The sequence below is a fragment of the Corvus brachyrhynchos genome, unplaced genomic scaffold (assembly GCF_000691975.1).
Source record: "Corvus brachyrhynchos isolate BGI_N302 unplaced genomic scaffold, ASM69197v1 scaffold5, whole genome shotgun sequence".
NCBI classification, from domain to species: Eukaryota; Metazoa; Chordata; class Aves; order Passeriformes; family Corvidae; genus Corvus; species Corvus brachyrhynchos.
In genome coordinates this window covers 9,372,941-9,396,413 of record NW_008238321.1, presented here as the reverse complement: position 1 = coordinate 9,396,413, position 23,473 = coordinate 9,372,941, and the positions used below count along the sequence as shown (strand labels likewise).

The following is a 23,473-nucleotide window of genomic DNA, read 5'->3' as shown; positions in this document are numbered from 1 at the left end:
GCTCTTGGAGTCACTCAATGAGACCTATGCCCTTCCTCAGATCTGCATCCTTCTCCTGCCAGAATAATAAAGGGGCTTTTGGCAACAGGCAGAACTTCCCAGATCACAAAACGTAGTTGCCTGATCTCGAGGGACCTGCTCCTGTAATCCTGTTTCACAGTCAAACACCAGTGCAAGAGCAGCCTGGTTGTGTGGACTCTCCAGCGCTTGTCCATAGTCTCTCCTCTGGTGCTCAGACACTTCCATCTCATTTCCCTCTGAAATTTATTCATGACTAGTCTGTATCTGCATGTTCTGGTACCAACATTGGCCTTTAGCTTAACTAGCTCCTCTCCCTCCCTTGTGGTTATCTGCCTGTGCAATCACATCTCTCAGCCTTCCTTTCATTAGGCCAAATAAGCTGTGCTCGTTTAGTCATCTCTCATAAAGGGGCTTCCCAACACCTTCCCCACTCTGATGACCTGGCTCTGCACCTCCTCCAGCTTTCCAGACTGCACACACCACTGAAAGTCCCCCCGTGCAAATGCTTTCCCATCCCTTGGAAATGCCATCTCTCCAGACAGCTCCAAGAACCAAGGTGCTACCTCAGCCAGCTCCTGCTCTCCAAGCACCCACCTCTCCTACCCACAAGCACCCCAGGAGGGTTAAGTCCTCCACCCCAATCGAGACCTTTCATAGTGCAGCTGTTTGGTGAGAAATTACTATTTCACACACACACACACCAGCCCACCACAGGGTGACCGGGACGGCTCGTGATGCGCTGCGTGAGATCTCACCGCTGGCTGGTTCCCCACCTCCCCTTCCCCACCACTCACACTGCCACGTGCATGCACAAACAGGGACTCGGTGCACGGAACCGGGAGCAGTAGTCTTGTAAATAATGGCCAATCAGGGGAGAAAAAAAATAGGAAAGTTTATACATCTCATCTCCTTTAATTCCCTTGCAATGCAATGATTCTGCAAGGGTGGGTCGGTTGTAGCTGCAGGTGCTCCCGGACGGGGGAGGAGCACAAAAATGAAGTTGTTTGCGGCTTTTGATTCCATCCCTGGAATTATTTACAGCTGCAGGCAATATTAAACTATGTAGAGCAAGTGTCCTCATTTACATGCTAATTCATTTATACCCTCTGGATTGATTTCTCCAATTCATTTTCAGCCCACTAACTCTTCTGATATGAATTATATTATCACCTCCAGAACAGCAGCAGGGAAATGTGACGAAGCCACCCCAGCTCTTCTGATCTCTAATTGCCCTCGCTGTTCGGAGCTGGCATGGCCAGCTGCAGCTTTGCCTCCTGGCTACCGGCACCCAGCTTCCTTCCATTTCCTGGAGAAAAACCAGTGGTGTGGCTCAGAGAGGGAATCATCCCACTGCCATTGCTCATCTTATTCTGGGGAAGACCCAAGCAAGAGGACCTTGGGCTTGCTGCATTTGGAAATCATTCCCTCTCTCTGCCCAGGAGGAGGAGCCACCTCATTTCAGAGTCCATCTGCGTTCTGCAGAGGGAAGTCCTGGAGTTGTAAAGAAATTGAATTAATCCTCAATTTCCCAAGGGACTTTGTGAGGCTTCTCAGCTTTTCGCAGCAGCCTCACACTGCACTGGACAGAAAAGACACACTCCCAATTTTCCCTGCCTTGGGAATGAGACACCAGTGGAAAGGACACAGTGCCCAGAGAATGAAGATATGGGAAGTCTGTTCACAGGTAGAAGCAGCTGGAAGCAGTAGGGCTTTACTCCCATCACTGTCGCTGACGAGGTTAAGGCATGCTTTTCCAGGAGGCACATCCAGATGTGCAGATGCCGCTCTGGAATCCATGGCTGAGGTCTGCCAAGGTAACAGCAGAGAAAAGACCCATCTCCTGCACTACACCTAAGCAGAAGGGTGAGTTTCCAGGACACCAGGTGGACTTGAGGGAGGGGAGAGAAAGCACCAGCAAATAGAGGAGGTCATGTGGAATGATGTGGGTGCAGTGCAGGGCTGCCCACATCCCTTCTCCCACAAAATAACTGTGACGTTGTGCAGGTTAATCCACGTGCAGCGCCTGGGTGAGGCAGCAGCTGAGGAACCCATCACCAGGATGATGCTCAGCTGGACAAAGCACCCGAATCTGGACCACTGTCTGGTGGCCAGACACTTCCCTCTCCCTTTGGCCCAAAGTGTCATCCAGCACAGGAACCCAAGTTGTGAGATAGACACCAACACTGTGGTAGATATAGACACATCCAAACTGGATAAACAGACATGACATTTCGTATTTCAAAGACTTCTAGAAGACTTTATACAGCCTAACTCATTCCTTGCTCATACCCAGCATTTTGTTTGAACAGCATGATCTGTCAGAGGGACTGGATGGTCCAGGACCACTTCCCCTCCAAAAATCTGCACAAAATGAAAGCTGTAGGGAAATAAAGAGGTTTTGTGGTTCTGGTTTTTTCTTCTAGCTGGCAGAGAAAGGGCAGCTCTTTGTTCCTGATTTACATCATCTGAAACAATTAATTTGTGAAAGCCACAGTACCATTCCCCTTGACATCCAGTGTTTATTATGCTTCAGACCATTTCAAATGAGCACTTGAAAAGGAGAGGGAGCCCCTCTGCCTCCTGATCACTGGAGGGAAGGAGAAGGTTGTCCTAAACAGAACAACAGACTGTCCCTTCTTAATGACACTTCAAAGCTCCTCGGACAGGAAAATTGATAATTGTGTCAAGTACAGTTTTTCTAAACTTCATCATTTAGCGCTGAAAACTGGGCTATTGAATTCATATAGTTCTTTGATCAAGACCAGTTAATTAAGTTATTCCCTTGATATGACTCTTATCACTTTAGTGCCAGACCTACATCACACTTATGCAATTTACATCCTGGCTTTGATATACATCATTTAAGCTTCCCAGACCAAAATCACCGGGTTTCTGTAGATTCCCTGCTACCTTGCCAGCTTCACCAATAGGATGGGCTACAGGTCAGTTATTAATAGAGAGACTGTGCACCCCAGAAGGCTCCTGGGTTTCTCTACTTTTGGTGACTCCTGTCATTCCTTCCCACCTGATACCTCCTGACCCTTTGTCTTCATAGCCATCTTCCATTCACCCTCTGTTTCTGACCAACCATCCAGGGGCTCTTTCAGCAAATCCTCCTCCTCCTCCACTCTTCTGCTTTCCACGGGAGAGTGACAAGCTCCAATTTAGGTCTCCACAGTTTTTCTTGGTCTTATCCCCTTAAACCGGATTAGCTAACGTCTTAATGCCAGTGACACCAGTCACAGCTCACCATCTGATCCTGCCTTTCAGGATTTGCTGCATCTATGCACTTTCCATTGCTAAACCAGGTCCTCTGATCTTTTCCAAGTCCCCCAACTCCCCGTCACCACCACGCTGCCGTCGTGGCCTGCTCGTTTTACTCCTCATATCTAAGAGATGCCCAGATCTCCTCCCTTCCTCACCCAGCACCTCCAGAGTCTGAACTCTCCCAACTCGCTGACAGCCTTTGCACTTTCCCTGTTTTCATACCTACAATTCTCTCTTCCAGACTGTTTCCTTCACTTTGAGATACAGCCTTCCTGGAAAACTCTCAGCACCCCTTCCCTGGGCCTCCTTTCTCTTCTGTATCAGACACAAGATCTCGAGGCTTTCCTCCCCACCACCATTTACACACAAACCAGCCCACGTGGTGATTCCTCTTGTGTCTTTTAAACCCCACGTCCTTTCCAAGCACTCCTTCACTCTCCACCCATCATCTCTGCGAGGTGGAGATGCTGCTGCTGTAGCTCTCTCCGCGCAGCTGTGCTGAGCAGTTGCATCAGGAAGTCCTTTTCCTCCCATCTCCACCCCTCTGTCCTAGACCAGCTCATAAACATCTTAGGGTAAAACCAAGTATTTCATCCAACTGTCTGTCCTGATCATCTCTGTGTTCCTGAATCTTAGCTAGTCCCCTGAGTGGAGGTGAGGGACTCTTTTTGGCTCAGTAAAACAACTATTACAGGGCAAGGACCAGCCTGCATCTCCTAAGGAGGTTCTGCACCTGGCACCCACTTGTGACCAAGAGAGGAGATGGTGTGACCTGCAACTTTCCATCCTGGTTCTTCCTCGCTGGGATGTGACGGAGGAACCACTGAGAGCAGTGTGAAGGAAAGATGGGCAAAGATGAGCCCTGGTGCTTGGCCTGCTCAGTCCCACCACGCCTCTGGGTGCTCCCCAGCATCCCCACCACGGGTCATTCTAGCTCCCAGCTCACTGCATGATGTAAAAACCAGTCACGTTCTCTGTATTGATCAGGCTGTCCCTCCACACACATGTTCCCTTTGTCCCCCCTAAAATAAAACCCCAACTGAGAAGAGTCACCAGCTGGAGTTTAATTTCAGACTCCAAGGCATATCTGGAGCCAATTTGCAATGCGCTTACTCCGAAAATCGCCCTCCCCTGTGACGCTTGACAGCTCCAGACCACAGTCCTGCTCTCAGCTCCGAAGGAAAAATGTTTTAATTTGTCACAAACCAATTATAGCGTCTCATCTATCCCTGAATTACTCATCTTGGCTACAGTCTAGGACAAAGGCCCCCTCTGAGAGGAGATTAGACATGGATATTAACAAGAGAAAAAGTGTCCACTGTCTCACCTTGCTGGGGACGCGGCTTCCAACGAGACAGGAAAAGGAAACCCCTCCTGACTGACAGCCAGAGGGAGGGCTCCCATCCCACAGCAAATCCCTCGTTTCACGCAGAAGAATAGTCACGACAAACTCCGTATTCAAATAATATTCATGCATGGCAGATAACAGAGTCACGGCTGGCAGAGCTGCAGCATGAATATAAATAACCTTCGCTCCCTGGGCTGCTGCTGCAGCCGCTTTGCCACCATGCCAGAGCGTGGGTGAAGGGGCTGTCAGAGCAGTGCAGGGGTAGGGATGCCCCCGTGGAGGCACTGCCTCCTCTGAGCTCCACGTGCTGCCCCTCTAACGAGGCCCCTTTCCCTTGGGCTCTGCACTAGGTTGGAATGCTCTCCCGTGCACTCCCAGCAAGGCAGTCCTCTCCAGCCACCTCCTCCCACCCCGGCTGCCAGGCGTGCTTGTGGCTCTCACAGGGCACACCAGCATCCCTGTGAGTTCTTGCTTTGGACCAGACCTACTTTCCTGGGCTCCAAGTTCCTCTGTGTCAGTGCTCCTTCCTTCCTTTGCCAACCCTTCACTCTCTCCGTATCAGTGCTCCTTCTTTCCCTCCCTAAATCCATGCTGGTCTCATGTATTACCTTTCAACCCAACAGCCAAGACAAGGGTGTTACCTTCCAAGCTGAGACACAGCCTTGAGGAAGCTTTTGGACTGTCCCATCTCCTGAGCAGCTCACATTGCGGTTCATCCAGCTGGAAACAGGAGGGGAACACTCAAAGGCAGCACCCAGAGCTCTCATGAGCAAGAAGCACTTTGCACGTACAGTTGCAATGGTGACAAGTTCCAGCCACTTCACTCGGCAGTGAGGACAAAAAGCTGTGGGCAGAACTGGCCTCAGTCAGCTGGAAAAGCTGGATGTGGTGCTGCACTGTCTCAAATAGACTCAAAGCATCAGAGGGCAGCCACAACACTCTCTTCCCCATGCTCACTGCAGATCAGCTTCTTACTTGAATGAAGAGGGAGACGATGAAAGTCGATTTCCCTTTGTGCTCATGGCAAATAATTTGGAGAATTCCCCTTGTTTACTCAGAACTGTTAATGATGCGTCAGAAATTACCTCGGAGATTGTAATTAAAGAAAACGGCAGAAGAGAGAGACACAGACACACACACACACACAGAGACACACACACACAGCCTAGTCACAGCTTCATCTGCGAGTCTGGAAGTGATGGAGCCAACAGCAGTTTCCCCATCACCCCAAACCTGCAGAATGATCCCCAAGAGCCTCCTAAATGGCAGAGGCTTAGGGGTGCAGCCCCCAGGCCCTGTACAGCCCCCACGCTCCTCTTCAGCTACAAAGAAAGCAGTTGGTGGCACTCCAGGTATCCAGGAGCTGGTGAGGCCACAAACCCGACTGGAGGCTGTCAGGAAATGAGCAGGAAGCTCAGCCCCCTTAGAACCATTTTGGAAGTGGAGCAGCTGACCTAGAAGAGTAATTAAGCTCTCAGTCATCACCGAAATGCAGACACCCACATGCACACAGCAATGTATCTGTCAACCCCCTGCCAGCCTGACCTCAGGGCTCGGCGTCTGGTGGGGCTGGAGCAGAGCACAAACAGCCCTTTCTCATGGAGAAGGGAGAGGAATTTGATTCCTGTTCGGTTACAGGAGGGTGCCTGGATTGCCTAATTACTCAGGGGTGACCACTGTGGAGAGGCAGTCGAGAGCTGGTTTCCCAACACCTCCCTTCCTGCTCAGTCCAAAGGCCAAATCCTCTTGCTTTGCCTTCTGGAGCACTTCCACGGGGTGAGCAAAGCTGCTTGTGCCAGGAGAGCAAACAGGGGTCAGGCAGGGGAATCAGCTCAGCTAAAAGCAGCCAGCTGGAGAAAAGCCATTCCCTTTCTCCACCTTAGCCAACAGCTTAGTTCTTCTAGGGCTCGTTTCAAGCATTGGATTAAGAGAATGGTGGAATTGCAAATCCTGTGAGTCCCAAATTCAAGGCAGAGGAAGGAGGAACAAGCTGGGTCACCCTCATGGTCACCATCAGCATTTGTCAGGGTGTGCAGGAGCTGTGGGACAGGCTGTACAGAGTTTGGTTTTGGTATACCCCGGGCACAGGCAAGGCAGCATTCCATCAGTACAGACAAGAGTTTGGGACTCTGAGCAGGATGTGTTTGGATTACTACTCCACTATTTACCCTCTCATCTCTGGTGGAGAAGTAACTGAGGTCAGTCTTGCAGTCAGCCTCACACCAGCCCATTGCCTCCCATTCCCAGCGGCACGGTGAGGCAGGCTGGGTATTTTTCTACCTAGAGACCACTTAAAACTTTTTAAACCCACACAGCATTTCCACGTGAGCCTCATATCCCCTACAGCATGGCTGCCATCTCAGACAGACTCCAGATGGGAGAAGGAGCAGTTTTCCCTTCAAAACCTGTTCTTGGAGCATGTAGCTAGCAGGTGTACACTGCTGCTGTCTGGCAGCAGTTGGCCTTCTCACAAAAGCAAACCCTACAGCAGGTCCAACCACTGCCACCACAGGGAGCTGGGGTTGTTGTTTAAGCACTTTGCTATCACATTCTTGCACAGGCCCATTCCCTGCCTGTTTTCAAGGTGGGTGAAGGTTGGAGAGGGAAGGATTGGATGAGTTTGGATGATGCTGCCACCATCCTCTAAATCCATGCAGACTAAACTTCCTGAGGCTGGAGAATCAGAGCCTGAAAAGATGAAAGCCCAGCAATAATGACAGCCTGGGATAGCTCATCAGGAAAGGTGTTTCTGTCCTTCAGCAGCAGTGGTTTCCCCTCCCTTCCCCTCAAAGCCCTTCCTTTGGCAGCCCATGAAGGCAGGTTTAGCTCTGGGGATTTGCTGCTACTGCCCAGGTCCAGAAGAGGGGCCCTCCTCCCTCCCCTCATGTTTACACACAGCCCCAGGAAAGAAAGAGCTTCCTGACAAGCAGACCAGGATGGCAATGCACAGCATGCCAGCCCCTGTGGTCAGCATGTCCCCACAAACCAGTTTGTCTTGCTCTCTGGGTGAGCACAGGCCAACACAGAGCAGAGTGTGGTGGCAGAGCCTCTGCCAGCCTTTTACCCGGCGACACCGCGGCTCTGCCACTCTGGTCACCAATGCCACGGTTCAGCTCTGGCAGAACAAGCTCTGCCTCTTGTCTCTCCCACATCTGCTGGTCAGGCCGGGACCTCACAGGCTTTGGGATGTGCGTGATGCTAAAGCAGCAAGGGGGGAATTGCATTTACCTGACAGCAGGGGCGAGTTTGACACCTAAACAGAATCAGTGAAAAACCCCTTGGTGCCATTGCTCCCCCAGGACGTGCAGCTGTCCTGCAGGCTCTGGGCAAGGAAGTTGCTCCATCACAGGTACACCAAGCTCCAGAGAGGGACTGTCAGTGCTCACAGTGACCAGGACAGCCATACCCCCCGTATCCCCAAATCACACTGGGATGCTGATATTTACTCCAGCAATTTTTTATTGGGCAAAAGCATACGCAGGTATGGAGTGCTCCACCACTTGTGCATCCACTGTGGGCACCGGGAAGTCCCTCGGGCACTGGGTCCCACCCGAGCACATCCCTGCCCCGGCCGGAGAGTCCCACTGCCACCTCGTGGGAAAGGGACGCATCGCCTCTGCTCCGCCGCTGGCACAGCGAGAGCAAACCTCCTCCAGCAAAACCCCTGCTCCTGCTGGGCCACAGCACCCGGAGAAACCTCGAGTACCTGGCATGGAGGGAGAGGGTCCACACAGATCAGAGGCATCATGAATTATTCTGATCTTTCCGTGGCTGTCTCCACGCCTGCTTCCCAGGCTGACTGGGAAGAGAGGCTGCACCCAGGGCAGGTGAGGGGAGAGTGGAAAGGCTCCCTGCAACAGGACCTGCTCCTACACTCCTGGTCTCACCAAGGTGAGCCACAGCACCACTTGAGGGCACTGGCTGTCCAGGGACAGAGCTCAGGAACTGAAATATTGGTCCCATGCAGAAGACTCAGGGGTGAGGCAAAGCCATGAATTCCCTTGTGCTCCCAGTTAGCACCCGGTTATTGAAACAAGAGTTCTGTTCGTTTTCATCAGGATAGGCCAGAGACAATGAAAACCCTGCTTCACTGAGCAGACAGAGAAATAAGGAGGCTACAAATCTCCCCCACAGAGGGAATGAAGCAGTGAGCAGCCTCTCATGGCTTTGAGAAATCAGCCTACAGCAACTTCCAGAAGAGGCTGGAAACAAATCGCTATTGCTGAAACTGCTGTGGGTCGAGAACATCCCACGCCACAGACACAGAGGTGGCTCTGCTCTCTGCTCCCCCCAAACACGGAGCCTCCAGTTTGCACTGGTGTGACAAGAGGGAAACCATCAATCCCTCTTGCCCCGTAACTCCATCTCTGATCCTGGCCAAAGAGCCACAGCACAAGCAGAGAGGGGGGAAAGGAGGGACAAAGGCCCTTCCACAGCCCCGTGCAGTGTCCTGGCTGCAGCCCTGGTGACAGGTATGGGACACCATGGGGTGCCTTGCAGGGCCATGCTCCTGCATTCAGGACTGCGGTGACCCGGGCACTGGGTGGGCAAACTGAGCTCTGCCCTCCTGAGCTGCCAACAAGGCTGAACCAGCTCTGACCCAGAGCCAAAGGAGGAAAACAGAAGTCCACGTGCTGGGAAAGGTATCCTTGGGCCCCATACTGGTGCTACAGGGAATTCATACTGTCCTTTTGGTCAGCAAACCTGCAGTCTCCACGTCAGGGAGCAGAGGAGCCTCTCACAGTCCAGCAGCTCCAGGAAAGCAGCACTCAGGAAGGACCACACCTTTGATGGGTCCCTCTGGGCCACTGGGAAAAGGAACATCAAGCTCCTGAGCTTTACTCTTATTTTTTCTGCTTCCATATTTTGGACAAGCGGAACTTGTTCTTCTTCCTCTCTGGCTCCTGGCTCTCAAGAGATCCATCTGCAGGAGAAGGAGCAGACACAGAGCAGGTTGAGACCCACAGGCCAGGTGCCCCCCAGTGCTGCTCTGTAAGAGAAGAAAGGGCCCTTACCCAACCTCTGTATCATGTCTGCCAACATCTGGTCTTCCTCTTTCTCTCTGTAAGGAACAGCATAGTATTAGAAAACTTTGCTGTGTTCATGACAAGCTGGTAGACACCAAAACCCATGCAAATAGTGCTCTTATTCCCCCAGTAAGAAATGACCAACCTCCACAGCATACCCTGAGAAGGCTGCAGGAAAAAAACCCTACAGTTAAGAGTCTTAGACATTAGCAAATTCCATCTGGTTCCCTTGAAAGCAAGGACCTGTGCGGGGATTTCCAGACCTTCTCCCAGCTGGCTGATGAATCATCCGAGTTCATGGAGCGGTGAGACACCACCACACCCAAGGAGATGAATGAAGCTGAGAAACAGTAGCCCGGGGGAGAAGGCTGCAGGAAAAAAACCCTACAGTTAAGAGTCTTAGACATTAGCAAATTCCATCTGGTTCCCTTGAAAGCAAGGACCTGTGCGGGGATTTCCAGACCTTCTCCCAGCTGGCTGATGAATCATCCGAGTTCATGGAGCGGTGAGACACCACCACACCCAAGGAGATGAATGAAGCTGAGAAACAGTAGCCCGGGGTGCTACAGAGGTGCTCACTGCCATCAGGGACAAGCACACTGCTGTCACTGCCTTGTCCTGGGCTTGTCCTAGAATCCACAAGCAGGAGTTGGTGCTCTGAGGTCAAGAAATGGAGGCTGTTCTCAGCATCAGGGGGCACAAATCCAGCTACTTGACACAGCAGTCTTCCTTTGAACTTGGGAAGGATCCAGTTCATGGCTACAGCTGTTCTTTCACTTGCTGCAGCAGACGAGCACATTCCTGACTTCATGTTCCCAAATTTCTCCTGCATCTCCCATACTGCCTCCAGCCTCCCCATCTCCAGCCTCTCCCTCTCTTCCCCCGCATTCCACATTTCCACAGCCCTTGTTCCCACAGCAGCTTGAGCTTGAGAGTGCAGTGAACAGGGCTGTGGTCCTGATCTCTTTCCAACAGCTGCCAAGGATGCAAAGACAGCAGCATTTAGGACAAGATGGTTGATGACAGGTGACCACCCATCTCTCATGGAGCAGAAGTCTGGACTACAGCCACTCATCCACACCTACAGCCTGGACAGCAGTGGAAATACAATAGTGTTGGCTCATTTCCCACCATCTGAGGACCCTCACCTGAGTCTGTCCTCATCCAGGCAATCCACAATATTGTTCCGATCGTTGACTGTGTTTAGGTACGACTCCAGCAGCTCCTTCTCTTGCTCCTTCTCCCTGGGCGTCTTCAGATCCTCTGCACAAGACAAAGCAAGCCCATCTCACAGCTACAGGCAGTACCTTCCCACTGTGGCTCCTGCCTCCACCCTGCTCCAGCAAGCCTGATTTTATTATCCTCACACTCAGGGGCACATCCTGCCTCCCTGACAAAGCTGAGGTGGGTTGGATGTTACAGGGAGTAACATCCCACCTGACAGGGGACAGCCACAGTCAGGGGACACTCACAGTGCACCCACAACCCCTGGCAGTGCCTTCAGATCTGAAGGACACCCCAGGGCTGGCACACAAAGCGGAGGCTCCTGGGGCCAGCAGGACTCCCAGTGTGGCCAGTCCTTACCTGGTTTGCTCATGAGGCGTCGCAGCTCCATCTCAATATTCCACTGCTGCTCCTCCAGGTTCTGCTGCTTCATCCTGGAAGGAATGACAGAAGTGATGAGTTACTGCCCTGCTATGCCCCAGGGTTGGATCTTTCTCCTGTCATGCTAAAGCCTCATCTCTGTGTTGCCCGCCACCTCTTCCTCCACATTTCTGAAGTTTCCCTCCTCACAAGCTCCTCACAGACCCTGGGTGCTCAAAGGCCCACCAGCTAATACATCATGATGCTGGCAGTTCTCCCAGAGACATCCTCCACCCTTCTCATCCCACCAACTGGCACATCACTTTTTTGGGCTGTAACACTCCCTCTCCTTCACTGCTCACAGGTGAAGTGCACCAGCAGACAGGTGAATTTCTGGTTGTACTCACTTGTACATCAGCTCTGATTCCTGTCTGAGCAGCAGCTGTTTCTCATGGATCAGTTTGAACCAATCCACCATAAGGGCATCCTCAGACTCATCTGCAGAGGAGACAAAGGGCAAGAAGTGGCATCAGTTCAGCCCTCCTGGCTCAAACACAAAATCTCTTGAGGGAGAGCTTAGGATGACTTGTATGAGCCCCAGGCAACCTCAAGTGAAAACAGGAGATCTTCGGAACTCCTGGGTACAAGGGATGCAGGTCACTCCCTCTGGATTCAAGGAAGCTGCTCATGGATACTCTGCTACAGGACACCCAGCTCATCTTCCACACGGCTGCCTCAACTCTGCCCCTCTGCATGACCCCACTAAGCCCTGAGAAACTGCAGCCAGCCATGATGGCCAGCCTGGCTTGGGATCCAAAAGCCAGATCAACAGTGGCCTTCCATTCCCAAAACTCTCTGATCCTCAACCAAACTAACACAAGACCTTGCTCATAAAATACATTATGAAACAGCCAGAGAAGGTTCAAAATTCCCCGGGCTTAATCTTTGTATACCCTGGGCAACCTGGAGTCTCACATGTAGCCTGAGTTCCTAAAAAATGGAGCCACGAGTGCCCAGGAGTAGGACATGAGCCTCACACGTCCCCACCACAGCAGAGCTGGCACCAGGTCTCCTTTACCTCCCTCGCAGGCACGCAGCTGCTTCTCCAGATCCACTCCTTTCAATTCCAGTTCGTCCAGCTGCTTCTCGATGTCACGGACTTTCTCCTGGATTTTCTCCTCAGGGAGGTAGTCTGGGTGCAGCTAGGAAAGAAAATGTAGGACAAAACACAGCTCAGCACCCTCAGACTGCCTGCTGAGGTCACAAGAGAGATGGGAAAGGGCATAATGAGCCCAGCTACAGAGCCACAGCCTTGGAGGGCCAGGCCAGCAGAGGTGCAGAGCTGGCTGCTCACAACAGAGCGGTGGCCACTGCAAGGCTGTGACACGTGTGCTGCCAGTGGTAACCCACCCACACTTGTCAGTCCACAGACATTCCCCCTCCTTCATTGGGGAATGCAATGTCTACCACGGTTTTGTTTGGCTCTGTCTCATTCCAGCTCTGACTGTCTCCCTGCATAGAAGATAACGAGCAGCCTCTCCACCTTGTCGCTGCCTCAGAGCTTTTCACCCTTTCCCTGGGCATCCAAATAAACCCTCCCAGTAAGATAAACTTAGATATGTCTGGACAAGCACTCCAGAAGGATATCCAACAACCCCAGCCTGATCCCCTTACACCTGGTTTCCAGCCATACCTTGTTTGGGGACATCACTTGAAGCTTGTCTTTGCTTTTTGGGACAGGGAGTTTAACTAGAAGGGAGAAAAAAAAATAAAAGAATGTCACAACGACCTTTAAATAATTTTATGGTGTGGGACAGTGCCTACATCACCAGAGCACAACAGGTCCCAGCTACCCAACAGAGGTCACAGATGAGACACGTGCATCCACATGCCTCACCAAAGTAAGAGATGTATCCTCACAGCCTGATTTACTCCTTGTGGCTTGTCATTCAGGCCACAGGTTGCTGCTTTCATCCCCAGGGTACAGACAGTCACCTGATTCAGGTGTGACTTTGGAACTTCCACCCAAGAATATTCACTTTCATGTTCATTCACTATCTTGTTAAAACCCAAAGATATTTATTGTGGCAAAACCCGTCCCTTATTAAGCTTCCAAAGGATAGCACAGAAAGACTGGGTTACTGCCACAGGAAACACCAAGATATACTAAAAATGTCCCTCTAGTGCTCTTTTACAAAGGAGTATCAGTAAATACTGATGAAACAAAGATGGTCTAGGGGACCTCAGTGTAAATCTCAAGAAACTAAGGTTCATTTCCTCCCACAAAACACTTCCTAGGTGAGAAGTCCCTTAGGCCCCACTACACAGCATTATTTAAGCCCTGGACACCTATTAAAATCAATCCTTAAGCAATGTGTATTTGTTCCACTGTGCCTCAGCTTCCTCTGCCCAACTGTGCTGCAAGGATAACTACAGAAGAGTGTGAGGTATTTGGATACCCGAGGGGCTGGGCTGGATAATTACCACAGAGAGAGAACAGAGGCGTACGTGGATGATGTGATAAGGAAGGAAAACTCTACTATCAAAAGAGCACGGCTGTAACAAAGGCAGCAGCGATGCAGGCTCAGCACACACAAGGAGAAAGACAGGACAGACGGACTAGGGGAGCCTCTTGAGAGTCTCTGGAAACTGAGGAAGAGCTCAAGGGCAGCTCTCCAGTTTCCCAGCCCTTGCTCTGTTGTGCTTTCTAGGAAGAGCACAAAAGGAGAAGATGCTGGATGTGGCTGTGCTGCTCCCGCACTGCTGGCCTCCGTCAGGGATCTCCTCCCTCTGGATGCTGCTGGTTTGCTGCTCTGTGCACTGCCTGCAACTCACACTTCTCTTAAGGGTTCCTCCAAGAGGGACTTGGCCTGCCTGGAGCTCTCTGCCTAAACAACACTTCCCTCTCCCAGCTCAGTCCTGAATCTCTGGGCTCCTTCTGAGTGGGCTCTGCAGCACCTCCAACCAAGGCAGAAAGCTGCAGCACTGATGGTGAGAAGGCCACGGTCACTGGAGGGGAAGAGAATGTAAAATGACACCCTGTGACCAGCTCAGGATCTGATATCCCCTGATACCCCCAGGTTCTGGCTTGACAGACACAGCATGGCTTGGCTGCTTGCCAGCAAGCTGGAAGTAGGACAGCTGGCAGGAAAGCCCTGGAGCCTCCTTTCTCAACAGAAACCACCACCTACCACCAAAGAAATGAGGGATCTACAGAAATGCTCACCTTCCATAGCTCACCACAACCCCAGGACTGAGGGCAGGAACAGCAGGTGACTGTTCACAGGTCTGTCTGAGTGCTGAGGTAAAAATCTACACAGAGGAGCAACAGGTCTAACCCACAGCCTGCCCAGTGACAGCAGCAGGAACCAGCCTCTCAGGTGGCAGACTTGGGCACACGGGAAAAGTGGGGGGAGACTGCTGGGAAGGTTTCCCAATGGCCCTCCCCCACGGCAATCACTAAGCTTTAGGATGACAGATACAAACCCAGCCTCCCTTATCATAACTGCTCACTTCCTGGGAGAGACTAACGCGGAACCCTGGGGCTGACTCTGAGGAGAGAGGAGGTGGAAAGTTTTGGGAAAATGCTGGCAAAGAAGGCACATCAAACTTTTTAAAAAGACAACACAACTGGAGTTTCAATGTTTGGTAGCTGTCAAAGATGCTGGCTAAGGACAATGCTGGAACCAGCTGACAAAAAATAAAGCATGATGCCATTGAGCCATCAGGGCCCATCCTGCTCCAAGACAAACACAGGGGGCAGGACTGAGCCCTGCTGAGACAATCTTCTACTCCAGACAGGTAAGACACAGCTAGATGGGGTAAGGAAAGGGGAGACAAAGAAGCTGAGCAAACAGGACAGCAGCAAACATCAGGTTAGTTCCAGAAAATTCCATTAGCTCTGTGGTGGGATATGTCAGAGCAAGGATAGAGGGGCAATGGAGGAGAGGTGCACAGTAAAGCTGTGGCTGAACAAACAGGAGTAAGAAACTGGATTAAGAGTAGGGACAAACTGGTCAGGACATCTTTGAAAATCCAAGAAACAGCAGCCTTGGCTCCTGCTCCTGTGGGTCCCACCAGCTGGAGTCTCTGGATGACAGTTCTCTGCATTCCTTTTATTTCCTAAAGCCACTCAACTGAAGAGGAACAGAGACATCAACTAGATCCCAGTTCCCCAAATTAGGAGATGGTCCTCTTCACAGCACTAAGTCTGAAGAATGACAGGGCAATGACCCTGAAAAATTCCTATTTCAGTTTCTTCCTTTCCCACTGAATTCTCTGGCCTTGCTTCTTCCTGCTTAGGCCAAGCTGGCTAATAAAAATCAATTACACAGATTTTCTCCCCATGACAACAGCCACAGGGTTAGCCACGGAAAACTCGAGGATCCATATCCCATACTGACCACTCATGCTGTTCCCTGACAGTGCAGAGGAGAGAGTGACTTTGGTAGGCAGAAGAGATCTTACACGTAGCAGTGTTTGTTTTCAGCTGTTTGCCGTCTTCCTCCTTCTTGGCAGAGGCTCCAGGATCTTTCCAGTCTTGCTTTGAATTCTGACAGCTCCTGATAAGATCTGAGCTGGGAATCAACAACTTCTTTGTGAATCCACCAGATGAAGCTGGATTAAGAAGCACAGACAGGTTTTGGGTAAGAAATTTCAACCCTCATCTCATAGAAATCCCTTTATTGCCCAATGTTTCTGGCACTCATCACTACCCAACTCCACTTCTAGTCCTAGTCCTCCTCTCTTGATGATAATAAAGGGCATAAGACCAAAGTAAACATGGAAGAAGCACTAATTGCAAGGCCAGAGTAAGAGGAGAATAAACATTCAGGAGGAGAATAAACAGTTGGGAATCATCACCAAGATTTCTCAACATTACACAATCATGCAAGAGAGAATAAGTGAAATGTCTTGCAGAAGAAGGGAACCCTATGGAAACTGAATCCCTCTCCTTGGGGAAGGATGGGAGGCCACCCATCAAAGGCACAAAATAAAGGAACCATAGGGCCAAAGCAAGTGCAGAGAAAAGACCCCTGAAAGCAAGGCACAGTCTCCACCAGCACATTCCTCACAGGTGCCTTGCAGCAGCAATGCCTATCCCCTTCCTGATGAGCAAAATGAAGGCAAAGCTTTTATCCTTCATACCAGAGTCTGGCTTTGCTGATGGGACAACTAATGTGCTTGGCTCTGCCTCCTTGTGTGCTGGGCTCCCTGTTCCCACCTGGAAGTTACCAGTAGGTTTCTTAGAGCCATCTTGGTCCCTGTGAAGAAAAAAGACAAAGGTAGGAAACCATCCCTCTTGCAGAATGGTCCACAGGAAAAGTTCTGGACATCCTGGTCTGGATCTCCATCTGGGATGGTCACACTTGTCATGGAAATCCATCCACCAGCTCCAAAGACACTCACTTGTTGGCTACAGGCTTCAACCGAGATCTCCACCCTTCTGGGCTCTCAGACTTGTCTTCAGCAACATTTGTGCTTCCTGAAGAAAGGAATATAGGAAGGTAAATAAAAATAAACAAGAACAAAAATATCCAATAAAAAGAAACAAGCCAGATTTGAGTCTCGGGAGAATCCTAGGAGATAAGCCATGCACTGGGGCAGATACTATGATGTTATTGCAGCAAACCAGCACCAGCTCAACAAGTTTAACACGGACAGATTCAGATACAACAGACAGTAAATCATCTCAGTGGCATTTTGTCCCTTTCAGATCAAATTCTTTAACACCTACGCAGCTACAGAAATACAGCCACAGAGTACATGAACAGGCACATTCAACAGCAATACAACACAACCACCTCAGATCTCAGAGAACAAAGGCTGGGGCAGGAAGAGGGAGAGTCCAAAAAACCCCACAAAGTCTCAGCAAACTGCAGACAGACACATCTTCTGGCCCAAAACATACAGGCCATCTGGAAGTGCCTGGGACACTGGGAAGCCCCAGAGTATCATCCGTTGGCCCACTGCTAAGTCACCATGATGGAAGTTTGGTTCAAAACAGACCAAGAGGCTGCATGAGCCTCAACTGCAGCCAAAAAATCATCCCAAACTTCTGGCAAGGTCTCCCATCTGGGAAAACCTAAGCCTTTGAAAGCCACCATGATCCCAATGTTTGATGACAGCAAGCACAACTACAAATACCTGGCGATCCTCAGAGCAGTAAAACTCGCCATGGTAGAGGGAGCAATTGCACAGGGATAAACAGAGGTTGAGCCCCACTGCTCAGAAAACCCTTATGTGGTGGTACAGACAGAAAGGAGAGGAGTCATGGATACATCTGCTGTACTGGTCCAAGGGGAAGGCATAAAGCTGGAGTGCTGTGTCCAGCCAGAGCTGTGTGAATCACTCATCCTCACCTTTGATGCCTTTTGACTCTGGCTTGTGCAAAGGGTCAACAGGTTTGCTGGCAGCCTGGCTCTGGGGCACAGGGCCTGGAATCTTTTCCTGCTTTGGTGCTGTGTACCCTGTTTTGCTGGACTGTGTTTTTGGAGCTGGACTCTGAGAACTGGTGGGAAAAAACTTGCCACTGCAAAAAAGAACAACTTAGTGAGTGTTTTTGAAAGGATGGGCCTTTTTATTGGCTTCTGTTCAAATGATTTGTATGTGTCCCTCTACATGTCTTTAATATTGAGCCACAAGAGCAGTCAGGACAAAGTAAAGAAAGATGCAGGGACTTCTCCAAATTATCCCAAGGAACATCTTGGCAGAAAAAAGGGACAGAGAAATAGTGCTTACCTGCTAGGTGCTGAGGAGCCAGTGGAACTCAGTCCTCCTGGCCTGTGTGGAGAAGTGTTTGATCCAGACAGAGCCTGTATAATATGGTTACGTGCCTGATCCTTCCCAGCGTTCACTCGGCTGACCTCAGCAGTGGTTCTGGCAGGGGCAGTTTTATCAGGGCTGTGAGGAGGCTGGGTTTGTTTTTGAGTGTCAGGAGATTTACTGCTGGAGGACTCCAATGACCGAAAAAAATTTTCTCGGGCTTGCTGTGTTTTTGCTGTGGAAGATGTCCAAGGAGGCTTTGATGGGGTGCCTTCATGGTGATCTGCCTTATTCCCCAACGAGGCACCTTTGCAGTCATCTGATTTATTTACAGCTGAGGAGGACCATGGAGTATTCACACTTTTGAAGCCAGAGCTTCCAGAGGATGAAACAGATGGCTTGGTTGAATTAGTGAAGCCTTCCTGGCTGGGTTTCTTCAACACCTGCTCTGGTTTCTTGGGTTCTGCTGCTTTCTGGAATGCCCTGGCAGCAGTAGGGGCTGGGGTACTGTCAGGTTTTTTCCCAGTACTGTGGAGACCGGAGAGCTGGACATTGTCTGGCTGCTGGTGGCTGGTACAGATGAACGTACCAGGCTCAGGCCCAGCTTTGTAGCTTCCAGGAAGAAGCAAGTTCCAACACTGTCTGCACCTGTGAAGACAAAAGTCTCAGGAAACATCCTCCAGAGCACTGGGAGACACACAGCTGGGAGTGCAGGCACAACTCCACCATCCACAGGAGGGTGAAGGTACCACACTGGCAGTGAGCACATTCTGTGTGCACATTCCTCAGGCACCAGAACAGGAGCTGTTGATAGCACAGCCTAAAGCAGAAAAGGTGTAGATGAAAACAGACCTGTGCAGAGAGTTTCCCTTACACACAGCTCAAGAGCAAGCCCAGGTTGCCTCCACTTTAAAAAAAAATGTGCCACGCCACTCTGTCTCCATCCCAAAGGAACCAGGCTGGCCCCCTGTGACCCCCAGGGCTGTGCCCCTGCTTTGAAGAGCTGCTGTACCTGAAGCAGTTCCTGTGATAGAGCTTCCCATCGACCAAGTAGCGCTGCACCAGGTGCACGTGTTTGCCACAGACCCCACAGCTGCTGCTGGGGACGTTCCCACTCTCTGCCAGGACCCGTTTCTGCGGGGAGAAGCAGTGGGTGAGCAGGCAAGACCATGGCCCTGGACACAGCTACAAATCTCCCAGGCAGGTGAGCAGCTGGCATGCACAGCTAGGACAGAGAAGTGACATCCAGGAAATCCCCTCTCCCTCTAATCCCTTTGTCATGGAAGTGGAACAGCCCTTGGAAGGACAGAGTATGGGGAATATGTTCCCACAAAGCCAGAGGACCGGGGTGCCCTGTCTGCCTGTAGGCAAAGGTCTCTGATTTAAATTAGCTGGGAAAGGGCTTCTACCCTACTTTCATCCCTACTCTGCTTTGAAACCATTTCCAAGAACTGGATCACTGTTTCCTAACAAAAATAATACTACATCCTGTAAAAATCTCCATCCCCAATATCTAGGGGCAGCATACCCATGTCCTAAGACACCCATGTCCTGTTCACGATGTATCCAGGCTGACTGATGGTTTCCCAGTGACTCTCATCTCAATCTGTGCTGGAACCAGTCCTCTGGATTAAACCCCTCATCGTGAGCAGAAAATTTAGAGACTAAGTCCTTACCACCAGGAGCCTTGAACTAGCCCAGTACTCTCTACCCCACGGAACAGATTTAAGGTACAAGGAACTCCCACACCCACATTTCCTACCGTGGTTACTGGGGAGGTTTCCTTTGGCTTAGCTCTGGCTGGTGGGTGGGCAGGAGGCAGTTTTGGTGGCACTGGCTTAGGAGGCTCTGAAGCAGGCTTTTTCCCAGGATGTTGCTCTGGAGATTCAGAGGAAGGACGCTTGATTCCAGCCATGCCTCCAACTGGAAGAATGGAAGAAGGGAGTATTTTTAAGGAAACACAAGGAAAACTCACAGGTTTAGGAGTAAATTACAAAGTAAGAGTATCCAGAGGTGCCTGATGGGTAACATGCAAAGCACACAAGCAGACACAGACTTCCTTCGTGAGCAGTTCTGTACTGGACTGAGGGGCAAGAGGCAACAAGTGAATTGCAACAACATTCAGCTGAAACTGCTGATTTTTCTCTTCTCAGGGAGTTTCATGAAGGGAAATACAAAAGTGAAGAAATGCAAATCGCCATCTATAGATGGTAAGAACAAGACCTTGGGTTTTCAATTCCAGTCCATGGTTTGGCTGGAACAGGCCCTGCTGGAACAGGCAGAGGTGTTATGGCTAAGGAGCTGAAGCACAGAGGGTTTGCTTCATTCAAGTTGCTGTGCTCCAGACTTGCTACACACCCTGAATATTCACTGCTGCAAGTGTCCACCCCACATCCCAGCCGGGATCCCCATGGAGCAAACAGCCTTGCTGAATGCAGAAATTACCACTAAAAATAGGTAAATCTAGAAAGATTTGGAGGTGCCATAGCGGTGCTGATGGGGAAACCAAGACTTGCCATAAGCAGCCTGCAAATGCCCAATTCTCTTTTCTTTGCAGATGGAATAGAACCTCTCAAAATTCACTGTAAGTGGAGAAAAGAGAATCTCCAACACACTTCAGTCAAGCAGGGAATGGTGCCCTGTGCCCTGGGAAGTGAGACTTCCCTGGGAAACAAGGCTTTGTGCAAAGTTTTTACAGACAAGACCCCCAAGTGTCTCACGAGGATGCTATTTCTGCATCACTTCCTATTCTGAATGAGATGTCTCTGTGTTCCTTGTGGGATATTTGAGCCAAAGCTTCACTTTCCAAGTGACCACTTAAATGGCCACTCATCTGAAAAGAGATTATACCCTGCTCAGTAAACACAGAAAGGGCAGGGAGCAGAGAGGGAGCCCAGTTCCCAGCAGTCTGCCCTCAAGAAAGCCAACTATCCAAATAAACACCCAGGGCTCCTACTGCAGGGACCAGGGGACAGCTGACCCAGTAAACAGTTCAGGCTCGAGCTGCCCCCTCACTTCCCACTTGTGCCATTTACTGAATTCCTAAAGCCCAGCACAAGGATGGGTGGCTTCAACTCTACTCTTCCCTAAAAGCATGACCTCACTAAAGCATTGTCTGCTCACCCTCTCTGTCCTCCCGTGTCCTGCTTATTCCATGGTCCTGCTGGAAGCCATCTGAAGGGCATGACTGTGATCCCATGATTCTGCTTGGTGTCAGAGGGCACATTCCAGGCTGGGCTCATTTTCAGACATTCATGTTCACCCCAGCAACAGGAATGCAACCAAAGTGTTTTGTGGGACACTAGAGAGTATAAAAATGCGCTGTGCTCGATGACGTGGTAGACAAGATGCAGGGGGGAGGGGACAAAGACCCCAACCTGACCCAGATTCTCACCACTTGGCACAAACACGATGGAATTCGTTTGATTTCAATCAGAACGGTTTTAAAACAAGAAATAAAAAATGAAGAGAGGGAGGGAAGAAGTTGTGGAGGGAGAGAAAAATCATGCTTAAATGTGTAAAGAGGTGGAGAAGTGGGACAAGTTTAAACATTAAAGGCAACTCTGAGTGAATTGTGCTTTCTTTCCAAGATGTAGGACATTTTTAATACATATCATACATTTAGATTCACCTTAACCAGTTAAGTCATTCATGTCCCACTTTCTAAAGTTTCCTCTGGAGGAACCTGTAAAATTGGTTTATCATATTATTTCATTTTGTGTGAGCTTAAAGCCAAATATAAACCAAGACTACAATAATGCTCCTGTGAGCCCAGATAAACTCTCCAGTACGTGAATATAATGCCTTGGCAGCTCTGTGGCCTGTTTTATGTTTGACAGAATTTCTATTACAATTATGTCCGTTAGGGTGATAATTTTCTTCTCCTCCCTTCTATCAGTACTGCTGTGCTGTACAAGCCCTACCATCAATACTGTTCCACTGGCACAGCCTCACAAACAAGCTCAGCCTTGTTCTGTTCCATGTTCTCACCAACCCTCAGGCATGGCAAAGACTGGAACAAGGGTGGAGGTGCTCAAGAATGGAAAGCTGAAGTAGGGACCATGGAGAGGAACCTTCAGTGCTCCTGTCTGGCTGGACCATAAGAAATTTTAGACTGTACAAAAGCACTGGTGCAACTGTAGGCTGGTGTGCAAAGAGTTCAGATCCCCCAGTGAAATAGTGCTGGTACCAAAAAGGCCTCTGTGCAGTCTATTTTCTTTTCCAAGCTTGTTAGGAGGCAAGGGAAAGCATGAAATGAAGCCTTGAACCTTCCCACCCCTCCAGGGAATATGGCACTTACTAGGAGACCGTCCATGGAAGTAGTTATAATACTGGGAAACATAGGTGAGGATGCTCAGCCTGTCTGGTACCTTCAGAGCAACCATATCCTCTGCATCCAGCAAGGCTGGGATCCCCAGCTCCTCCTCTGCCACTCGAAATGCCTGGAGAAGGGAAAAAAAAAATAAAAATAGAGGGGTCTTGTCCATGCCAGGCAGCAGAGCTGCTCCTCATCATTAGTAAGAAAGTGCACTGCAAACAGCCCCACTCAAATAATAACTCTACTGGGGAACAGCTGCACCAGTTTAACTCCTACATTGTAGGAACCAACGGAGTCATGGCTTCCAGCCACTGCCTTGAGAAATCCAGGCAAGGAGCCAAAAATCTGGCCTGGCAAGCTGGCCATAGCTCACTGCACAGTAACTCACCTGGGCTTCCCCTGCTCTTTCTCCAGCCTGCCCATGTCTGTGAGTGCACAGCTGCAGAGAGCCAGGCCTGGCAGAAGGGGATGTGTCAGTCCAGGCTGGCAGACTCGTTTCCAGGCTCCCAGCCCAACCTGGAGCGCTCCCCAATTAACGGTGGGCTGCTAGGTGCTCGCAGGCAGCTTTCATCTCTGAGTGCTGTGCACATGTTCAAGCTTCCTGCATCCTACTGCCTGCTCTCCTCCATCTGAAAATGGGAAATCTTGGGCTGCAGCAGGGACCCCTCTCTCCCAGACCAGAAAGGGGGAAGAGAAGTGTAATGCAGAAGAACTCCTGATACATAGCTCGCTTCCAGCTTAACTGTTTCCATGCTGCCTAACATGTATTTGGGGTAAATATTCCTCTTTGTGGTGTCCTCTGCTTTGAAACTGCAGGTAAAGGAGGCAAAAACTATTTTCTCTTATCTCTGAACAAAAGCCTTTAATAGAATACAAAAAAAATTGCAACATCCAAACTTCACCCTTGCTCAGCTCAGTTTAGGGCTTTCACTAAGGACCTTCTCCAGCCCTGTTCTTTCCCAGCTTATGGGAAAAAATCCTTTCCCTCCCCCTTTGAAGCATCCCTGTTGAAATGCCAATAAAGCAAAGAAAAACAGCACTTGCAGGACCAGAGGCACAAGGAAGGCTACTGCTGAAGTCCACAGTGAAAGGGTTAAAAAAAAAAACTTGAATATATTAAACCCCTCCGCATCTGACCTCTGG

The 23,473-nt window shown here is 50.2% G+C and overlaps 1 protein-coding gene across 1 annotated transcript in view; it reads right to left on the bottom strand.

Annotated features, from left to right (window-relative positions):
* Positions 1–8,075: 8,075 nt before the first annotated feature.
* Positions 8,076–23,473, bottom strand: part of MICALL2 (MICAL like 2) — a gene marked incomplete at its 5' end in the record, with an annotated part of 18,368 nt that continues 2,970 nt past the window's right edge. Inside the window, 15 exons of the mRNA XM_017734297.1 lie at positions 8,076–9,560; positions 9,652–9,698; positions 10,812–10,926; positions 11,248–11,321; positions 11,655–11,745; positions 12,326–12,449; positions 12,941–12,996; positions 15,715–15,864; positions 16,396–16,511; positions 16,657–16,732; positions 17,610–17,779; positions 17,989–18,660; positions 19,025–19,146; positions 19,775–19,935; positions 22,313–22,454. Coding sequence (XP_017589786.1) covers positions 9,481–9,560; positions 9,652–9,698; positions 10,812–10,926; positions 11,248–11,321; positions 11,655–11,745; positions 12,326–12,449; positions 12,941–12,996; positions 15,715–15,864; positions 16,396–16,511; positions 16,657–16,732; positions 17,610–17,779; positions 17,989–18,660; positions 19,025–19,146; positions 19,775–19,935; positions 22,313–22,454 — 2,196 coding nt within the window. The remainder of the gene's footprint in view (positions 9,561–9,651; positions 9,699–10,811; positions 10,927–11,247; positions 11,322–11,654; positions 11,746–12,325; positions 12,450–12,940; positions 12,997–15,714; positions 15,865–16,395; positions 16,512–16,656; positions 16,733–17,609; positions 17,780–17,988; positions 18,661–19,024; positions 19,147–19,774; positions 19,936–22,312; positions 22,455–23,473) is intronic.